The sequence below is a fragment of the Pteropus alecto genome, unplaced genomic scaffold, assembly GCF_000325575.1.
Source record: "Pteropus alecto unplaced genomic scaffold, ASM32557v1 scaffold22, whole genome shotgun sequence".
In the NCBI taxonomy this organism is placed as follows: domain Eukaryota; kingdom Metazoa; phylum Chordata; class Mammalia; order Chiroptera; family Pteropodidae; genus Pteropus; species Pteropus alecto.
This window is the reverse complement of record NW_006434839.1, coordinates 11,655,263-11,665,203: the sequence shown is the minus strand read 5'-3', so window position 1 is coordinate 11,665,203 and position 9,941 is coordinate 11,655,263. Positions and strand designations below refer to the sequence as shown.

Genomic DNA, 9,941 nt, shown 5'->3' with positions numbered 1-9,941 from the left:
CCATCAACGGTACTCATTCGTGGGCAAAGGCCAATGTATCCGGGGCAGAGATCTTTGTGCATGTTGTGCAAGGCGTAAGCCATGGAATATACGGCGTCAATTACAAACTGGACCTTTCCTTCCTGTTCGTAAGATGAATCCCGCGCAATTCGCTCCAGCCCTTCAAAATAAAAAGGAAAATCATCAGTTGACACTGTTAGATTTCACCAAAAGGTGGCATTAGGTTTAAGATTTCCCACATGTGAAGTACACTTAATAAGACAAAACTATTTGATTTTATTCCCAATTATTTTAGTCCTATATTTACTGAGTCATGTTTTTAAACTAGGTATCGAATTTTGTATTTGAAAATAACAAACTATTTCATTAGCAACAAAAATATATAAAGTAAATAAAAGACATATAGTTTTATTATTTTTATTTGCACCTTATTGGGTTCTATTACAGTATGCATTCCAGTAATTACATAACATTTTGGTAATGATTTGATTTCTATGTAAAATGTGTAGACTGCTGTTCTTTTATACATGTCAGCTCCAGAAGCATGGTTTAATTAGTGACCCAAAGTCAGGTGTCACTCATACCAAGGTCTGTTCTTGTTTTGAATATGCTCTATCTGGGAGCCTTTTTTGTAGATATTAAATGACAGTATTTCCTTAAGTGAACCTGGTTATTTTCAGTAAAATCATTCAATTTATTTTCTTCTCGAACTCATGTTTCTATTTTCTTTTCTTATTTTTCCAGCTTTGCTGAGATATAACTGACATATAATATCATGAAAGTTTAAGGTATACAACATGATGATTCAATACATATGTGTACTGTAAAATGATTACCACAATAAGATTAGTTAACACGTCCATCACCTCACATAGTTGCCATTTTTTTCTTCTGGTGAGAACTTTTAAGATCTAATCTTTTAGTAAATTTCAAGTATACAGTACTATATTGTCAACTATAGTCACCATACTGCACATTAGATCCCCATCAATTATCTCTTCTAATTTTCTATTAAAAAGACGTAGATCTCTCAAAATAAATATCATTCAGAATAACTGTTTTGTGTTTAGGCATATTCCTGAGAATTGGTACTGGGGACTACTTTTAGCTTGGTGTTTATCATTTAATATGTAACGGAAACATGGAATTAAAAATGGATGATAAATTCAATGTTAAAGTTAGATAATGTATAATTAGTTATAATCCAACATTCTCATTTTGAAGATGAGGAAATCGAGACACGTGGAGGTAAAATTTACTTAGGACACATAGATCAGATACAGGAACCATCTCCAGGTCTCTTACTTGAAGCCCGGGATTCTCTAAATCCCCAGAAAAAAATGTGGTAGAAGACGAGACTGTTGAGCACTCAAGAAAAAAATTGCAGAAAGGACATTGGGAGCTTACTAGGGAAACCAAAAGTTTCTCCTATCATTTCTGCATCCACCAAATTTTATATATCAGTAACACTTGGAAAGACCAAAAGCAAATACTTTAAACCTTTCCATGGATGTCAGTTAGTAACCTTTAACAGCCTTTAAATTCAACAAATATTTCTTTTCTTCACACTATCTCCTCTAAATTTAGGGTAGAATTAAAACGATTGTTTTATTTGGGTTTTTACATTCTAATAAAACCAGTGACTTTCTTCTAGATAAATCTAGTGGTCAATTCATTCATTTTTATTCATTCAATTAGTGAACATGTTTTCCATCTGGTCTCAACCATTTTTTACACTCTAATCCTTTAAATGCTGTTGGTCAGTGTCCTATTCTCTGTAGTCTGCCATGATCCTGAATTCTGCTCTTCCTTTTCCATATGCCTTTTTGAAATTTTTTAATGGCTCAACTTTCCATTCCCTAAGATCGAGTCCTCTTTTCTCTCCAACCTCAGAATCCATTTTGTCTCAACGCCTTCGCCTATTATTATTTCTAAAGTCTAGAAATATAAATCAGAATCCAAAATGTTCATTATAGAGTCCAAATCATTAGACCAATGTAGAGTAGTCAATTTAATTCATTTTAGAATCTAGCTTTCTGGAAAATTCGTTTTCTAAGACTTTCCTATAACCTGACTTTTAGCTTACGTATCCAATTGCCTACCATATAGCTATGTAGTCTGCCTCCATGTCAAACTTAATAGCTTTAAAATCAAGCTTTCACTGTAGAGAATTACATCATTATTTCCCTAAAAACCTCCTGTTGAAGGTTTTGCAGGATTGGGGGCCCAAAGGAAGAAGGAAGATCTAACAAAGAACATCTTCAAATTGCCAAAAAATACAATGTCTCCTTCAACCTGCCTCAGCTGCATGATCTAAGCTAAGATCCATGCAGATATGGGGACAATGCCCTCTATTTCTGTGTTGCTTTGTCTCCTGGGTCCTAGGACAGTATTATTTATGTTCAGAATATCATTAAGTGACCTGTGAACACAGCCCTTTCAGCCTCTGCCTAAAATTCCTTTCCCACAGTTTTAACCACAAAATAGACAATTCATGAATAAATACTGAAAATGGGCACAGAAGCCAAAAAGATTCAATTATTTCTTTAAAGACCTCATCTGACCAGTCACTCTGGTTAGCCCAGAACTGAGAAGTTTCTCAGGATGTAGGACCAAGACTGGACAGTCTTACAGTCTTGAGCAGACCAGCATGGTTGATTATTTAAAAAAAAAAAAAAAAAAAAGGCAAATGACAAGGAAATTTAGTGAGTTAAGACAGAAATAACTACTTTGAGGGTAGTTCCCTCGGCCTACCTATGGAGACCTTTGTCTTCATTATTTTGCATCCCTGAAATTGATAACTGAAAATGAAGACTATGCATCCCAGCCCAGTTGTTCCATTCTTGGTGATCTTCTCAAGCACGGATTCCACTGAATCAGAATCTCACAACTGGAGACATGATAAATCTATAATTTCAAAACGCAGCAATCTATTCTAATCAGTTTGGGTAACTATAACATAGTACCACACATTGGGTGACTTGTAAACAGCAGGAGCTTATATCTCATAGCACAATGCCAGTATGGTTGGGTTCTGGTGAAGGCTCTCTTCCGAGTTGCAGGTGGCCATTTTCTTGTATTCTCACATAGCAGAGAGCAGAGAGGAGCAAGCTCTCTCAAAACTCTTATAAGGGCACTAATTCCATTCATGAGAGCTCTACCCTCATGACCAAATCTAATCCTAATCACCTCCCAAAGGCCCCATCTCCTAATGCCATCACATTAGGGGGTTAAGTTTCAGCATATGAATATGGGGGAGACATAAACATTCAGTTCATAACACTAATATTCCAGGATATGTTGTTTGTATTGCTACTCTGCAAATCTCTCTGCTGCATACACACACACACTCACACACCCACACACTTGCATCTCTTCTGTGAACATTGATTATCTAATTGTGTTTTCTTTTATGAACTTTAAAGAAAAAGAGAGGATTTCCATGTCTCCATTTCAACAACATGGAGCATTGTCAGAAGCCAAAGAACTGCAGAAAATGGCCAAGCCAGATTGATTCAAAGAACATAAAGACCGTGAGAACATTAAGAAATTTGGAAATGTCCCACAATCCATGGAATATATGTAAAAGCTAGATGTGTATGAATATTTTATGTTTTTGAGTTTACTCTATTTCAAAATGTTATAGATTTAATATATTATTATTTTATTTTAATGCTACTGCAACCTCTCTATCAATCTATAAATATATTTCCAAGCATTCAATAATTAGGATAAAGTTACATACAACATTTTCCTGATCAGTTTTAATAGAGCTGCTCCAACTTAACAAATATAATCTTTCTTGGATTCTCCTAAAAAAAAAAATAACTTTATATATAGAGAGATTTATTTTAATTCTCATATACCACACCACTAGTCAAACTATTTTCTTGACTAGCTATAAATTCCAATTAGTTTGAGTGAAGATTAAATATATCCAACTTTGCACATTTTTTCTTTTAAGGTAAAGGTTAGAAGGCTATCTAGTGACTATTGTCACACATGAGTCAATGGACACTATAAGTCTTTTTTCTAAATCCATGTAAGTACATGGTGACAAACTAAAAGACTGAATACTATTACCATTTCTAAATTTAAAAAGAAATTATTTGATTTCTTTTCAGGATGTTTGGACAATGTATTTTTTTTATTCCCTAACACTTCAATCTCATGACAATACTTAAGATTTTATAAGAACCAGTCTGCTTCTCACTTCTTACATCTGCTTCTCTCTTTCACCGAAAAAAGGAATTCAGGAAGCTGACAGTGACTCATCAACCTAATTGGCTATAAAATTTCATTATGCTACAGTTTCTAAAGTTAGTCTTAGTGTATTGCTATAAAGCACTAAATATTGTCAAAGGCTGCCATCCATTTTAAAATACTGATTATAAAGTGTTTTTAGTATATAGCTTAAAACGAACAACATGTAGCAAAGTGTTTGTGTGGTGGTAGATGAAATCAGCCTTATAAGTTTTATTGCAAGATTGTTTTATGTTTTCATTAACGAAATCTAAAACTTCTGACTTTACCTCATGTTCCTAGAACACATAGTAAATTCTTATTGGTCCAATCAATATCACTGTACTTCAGTTTACATGGTGCATCTTCTTGGTTTCTGTTCCTTCTTACTAAAAAGACAAATCTGCTCACATTTTCAAAGTGCTGTGTGTATAATAGTGTGAGTGCTTAAGATGGGTGTGACATAAATTTTAAATTCTTTGACTGACACACAGTACTGAGCTTTGCTTTCTAAGAATTTCTCATTTGTCAGGATGTAGTTTAGTTTTAAAAATTGAGATGTTAAAAGCTATTTCCTTTTCCTAAAATTATGCATATAAATCTTCTAACGTTAATATAGTGATGACCTAATAAACAGCTGGTCAAATCAGTGGGAGGAAAAAATGGAAGTTATATCAGTCCTTGTATTCCTGGGAAAGGAAACATCCAATTGGTTGAATTTTTTACTACGGTCTTAGCATGTAGTAGAAATAATCCTACATTCTAAATTTATAGATTAAAAAGTACTTATTTAGTTCCTCCCTAACTTTTTCTTAAATATACAGCAACTGCTCTAAATAATTAAATCATTTTCTGAGGTTTCTGTGAAAAGGATGGTAAGAGGAAAGAAGAGAATTTGTGAACTGCTATGAATAAATACATTTATGCATATAAGACTTGTCATGCTCTGCGTTGTGCTTTTCCAATACCTCACATGTACGTAGTGACAGCATCGTGGGTGACTTTTAAATTAGTGAGAACCATGCCAAGAACTGCATCTCACACTAAAAAGTAATCACTATCAAGTTAGCAAACATAAGTCATCTTTTACTGAATTAAACTGATTTGATTTCAAGGACACAATAGAGGTAGGATGGGAAAGAAACATAAGCATGTTCAATTATGCAGGAATATCTCCTAAGCACTAAGATATGCAAATGAAATGTGTACACCTCTCGAACTGCAGAGGGATGCAGACAGGCCCTGCGGTAAGGCAGAAAGGCAAACTGACTGATGGAGGCAATTGGCCACAGCAGGAGGACCGGCCAGTGAGACAGACCTAGATTCAGGCACACAATTTAAAAGGCTTTGGACACTGTCCTGAACCTCACTAAGCCTAAGCCTTCGACTGACAAAGTTGCCCACAGAGACCTCCGTAATGGGGTCCCTAACTGCTGGTACCGCCCCATCTCTCTCTGCTCCATTTTCACATCCTTGAATATGACCTGAGAACTCCAAACCACAGAACTTCACTTAGATATTCACTCTTTAACTTTCTTCACTCATTCCCAGATGTCTCCTTCTCAGTCTCCAAGCTTCAAGTAAGATGCCAACTTGAGTTAGATTGGAGCAGTGATATTTAATATATATATATATTTATTACATCCTCTCCCATAGTATAGACTTTATACAAATATATATATATATATATATTTCAATTTAGTAACCCAGATCGGATCAAAGAGCATCTTAAATGCTGGGTTTAAATACTGAATATTGTTCAGGTGGAAACAGAGAGCTACGAATGGTATTTAAAATTATTTCTGGGAATGATGTGAAAAGCAAATTGAAGCAAACATAGCTTGAAGGTAGAAATACAAGCTGGGAGGCAGGGTATGTAGACACCAGAAACAGGTTGAAACAGTGGGGAAAGAAGAAAATGAGAGAAAATATATTTCACATGTCAAATGGACAGTATTTGAGCACCTGGTTAAATCTGAGAATAAGGATTGGATGCAGTCAACAAATATAGGAGTAAGGATTTGAAGTTGGTAGAATATTAGCACCATTAACAGAATTTGGAAAATTAGGTGAATAAGAAGATTGAATTTATGACAGTTTCCCAACTACATCAAGACCACAGTTAAAATGACTCATTCTAAATATTTCATAGTATTTATTACATCCTCTCCCATAGTATAGACTTTATACAAATTCATTGAATTACTTAAAGAATAAATGTTTAGAGTAATCATGTAACGATGATATGGTTGATCATTTATTTATAACATGGCAATAATTTAAGCCACCTGACACAGTACTGTAGTAAGACCAATAGCCTGAGAAGTCAAAAATTTGAGTTCTAGATCTAACACCACAAACAACTGACTTTGTATCTTCTGTCAAGTCATGACTTTTTTGGCATCTATTTACTTCTTAGTAGAAATTAGAGTGTTGAGCAAGATAATCAATTAGAGTTCCTTCAGTTCTAAAATTTTGGTTTCTGTGGCACTTTCTCTTAATTCTGCTTCCTCTTTATACTCTCTGAGATCACTTGAAAAATACAAAATGGTGCAACTGAGCAAGTACCACCACTAAGCTCCGTATCTAAAACAGTTTGGAATATCCCATAACTGAGCTATCGTTGACCTAGAAATTCTGCACTTAAAAAAAAAAAATCAGCCTGGATTTTTCTTCCTATACTCTTTCTGGTTAACTGTGTTACTACATTCACATTATTCTTAAACTTGATCTATGTATTGAACCTGATTTCTCACCAAAGAGAAAAGTTTTCAGATCTCTCTTTTTATTGTGATCCAATAGTTAAAGAAAAAAAGTGTGGAAAAATAAGATAAGAGAAATGAAACGGAACAGGGAGGACACAAATAAATAAAGTGGGCATGGTATTTAACAAATAGCATCTCTTTACTCCTAAATTATTATTACTCCTTTTTTTCTTTTTTTTTTTTCTTTTACAGATAAAGGAACTAAGACTCAAAAAGTTGAATAATTTACCTATGATCACAAAGCTATGGCAGTAAATGATAAAGTCGGGTCTGACTCAAAGCCTCTGCCACTACTATATATTTTCTTCCTCTGTGAAACTTTAATTCTTTCAAATCAGGTTTCATTTTCACTTCTTCAAACTCCTGTTTAATTTCAGCCACTAGGCATATGATTGACTTGTCTCCTAAATTAAGTAGTAAATAGAGACTCTGTGTGTGTGTGTGTGTGTGTGTATGTATGTATGTTTAGAGTAATAAAGCAGGAATTAAAGAATATTATAAAATAATACATATTTTTACAGAAACTTTTACTAATAAATATTAACAAATACTAACAAATGACAATATTTATATCAAAATATAGTAAAAGGGGGAACTATATTTCTATGATATTTTAAGCATTTTTCTGAAGTACAAAATAATTATCCTGCTTGTGAATTTCAGCCATCTGCCTGAGATAAAATTGGCATAAAATGGCTGAAATTCATAAGCAAGATGATTGGATATTTATGGTGAAAGCCAAAGCTAATAAAGCTTATAAATTTATATTCATAAAAATCAATAGAGTATTTTAGCTTTGGAAGGTGAGAGTGTATATGTATATACGTGTTCATAAGTCTGTAGGATTTCTCTAGGAAAATAACATCAAGTTCAAAAGAAAATTCTACAACCTAAGCTTCTGCTTTGTGGATTCTACAGTAGGCTTTTGCAAAGATATGTATAAACAAATGTATTGAACTAATGGACTAATTTGAGCCTCAGCCTTATCTATTTACAAAGGGCAGAGAAAATGAGAAGATAAGGGTCCTCTGCTGAAAATCGCCAGCTCTAGATCTTTTTCTGCAATTTATATGTAGTCCCAGGAACTGAAGGCTCTTAACTGCCTGAGAACACATCAGGAGACACTTGTAAATCAACCACTGAAGAGTGCTACATCAGCCCACAATAACTTCTCTTCTTTGTGCCTGGCAGGAAATGAAGAATGCTTCAGGCAGGTGCCAGGTGTCCCCTTCAGGTGTTAAATTTTCCATGCAATGCCCTGGGGTTTTTTAAACACTGAAAAACCTAAGGTAAGAGGCAAATAAGATTAAAAGTGTATCTTTAGGCAAAACAACCAGTTTAAAAGAAAGGCATTCAGAGGAGAAAATCATTTCGTAGGTATATCCCTAAAATCCCAAAGAAAAGGCATTTGATTAAGAGTTTGTCTTTAAAGCATATTAAAGTTCCCCTATAAAAGAATTTAGATTTTCCCTTTGTAATTTCCATTGCAACAGATAAGACTTCTATTGTCCTCCACCTCAAAATATTTTATAGTTACTGCAACTTCTATGATATGGCTTAGAATTTGCCTTTAAAAAAAATTTTTTTTTCTAATTACAGAAGTAACACACAGCCTTAAAAATGTATGTGTTGGGGGAACTATAAAGAAGAAAATAATGTCTATTAGCCCACCAGGTTAACCACCATTTGCATACTGGTCTATCACCTTACAGCATTTCTCTATTTCTCTATTTCTAAAACTTAAGATCATTCTGTATATACTTTTTAAACATGCTGTATTCACTTTACCTATGGTAAAAATTCTCTTATATTGTAGGAAAGGATGGTTTTATGCTGGTACTGAAGTTCATTTAATAGATTCAGGTTTTTGCATTTAATTCTTCTCTGATACTCAATGCAAGGTAGGAACCTAACATTATGTTTTCCAAATTGTAAACCAATTCTCCAGACTATTTATTGAATAAATATTCCTCACATTCATTTATATAAAGTCACTTTTAATATATCGAACTCCAATATATTCTTGGATATATATTTTAAATTTATGCTCTAGGCCACTTGTCTCTCAATATGTCAATACTACATTTTTCACTATTGTTGTAGCTTTATAATAAGTTGTACCATCTGTTCATGCAAATTCAAGCATTACTTTCTTTAAAAAATTCTTGATTATTCTTACAAATAAACTTTAGAATTATTTAAACTAGTTCCAAAAATTGGAGCTTTCATTAGAATTGTATCAATTTTTAAAATTAATTGCAGATTAAGTCCTATTTCTTCTGCACAAGAAAAATGCAAAAGAACATGGGCTCTGATATCAGACAGATCAAGATTAGAGACCCTACCTCTGAATCTCTTATTCATGACTCATACCTACGTTGCGTGGTTGTTGTAAAGATTAAGTGTAGGGCATTTGGCACATTAAGTAGTGAATAAATGGACACCATTATTTGTCACGTGAGGCTACAAAATACTCAACCTTCTATACTGTGCAATGCGTTTCTATTTGCACAAACAAAAGAAATAAAAATATATTTTATATGTGTGTGTGTGTATATATATATATATATATATATATACACACTCATATACTCATTCAATAAACATGATAAAGGTAATTTAATTTCAATGATTAGGAACAACCCTGAAGCAAATCTGCCTGGGTTCAAATCTCAACACCACCATTTACTAGTTATAGGACTTTAAGTCCCTTAACCTCCTAAGCCTCAGTTTCCTTATCTGTAAAATGGGGATAATAATAGTATCTGTTCATAGGGCTGTTGTCATAATTAAATGAGTTAAGATATATAAGGCAATCTAAAGAGTATGTTGAAAATAGTAAGTACTATATATGCTGTTATCCTTATTACCATCTTTATTATCATAATTCATTCATTAAGCTTGTGTGATATATTAGGCACTGTGCTGGATATA

At 33.5% G+C, this 9,941-nt stretch overlaps 1 protein-coding gene across 1 annotated transcript in view; it reads right to left on the bottom strand.

Annotated features, from left to right (window-relative positions):
* Positions 1–9,941, bottom strand: part of GRM8 (glutamate metabotropic receptor 8) — a 676,955-nt gene that overhangs the window by 258,060 nt on the left and 408,954 nt on the right. The window contains exon 6 of the mRNA XM_006910553.1: positions 1–160. Within this exon, the coding sequence (XP_006910615.1) occupies positions 1–160 (160 nt within the window). The remainder of the gene's footprint in view (positions 161–9,941) is intronic.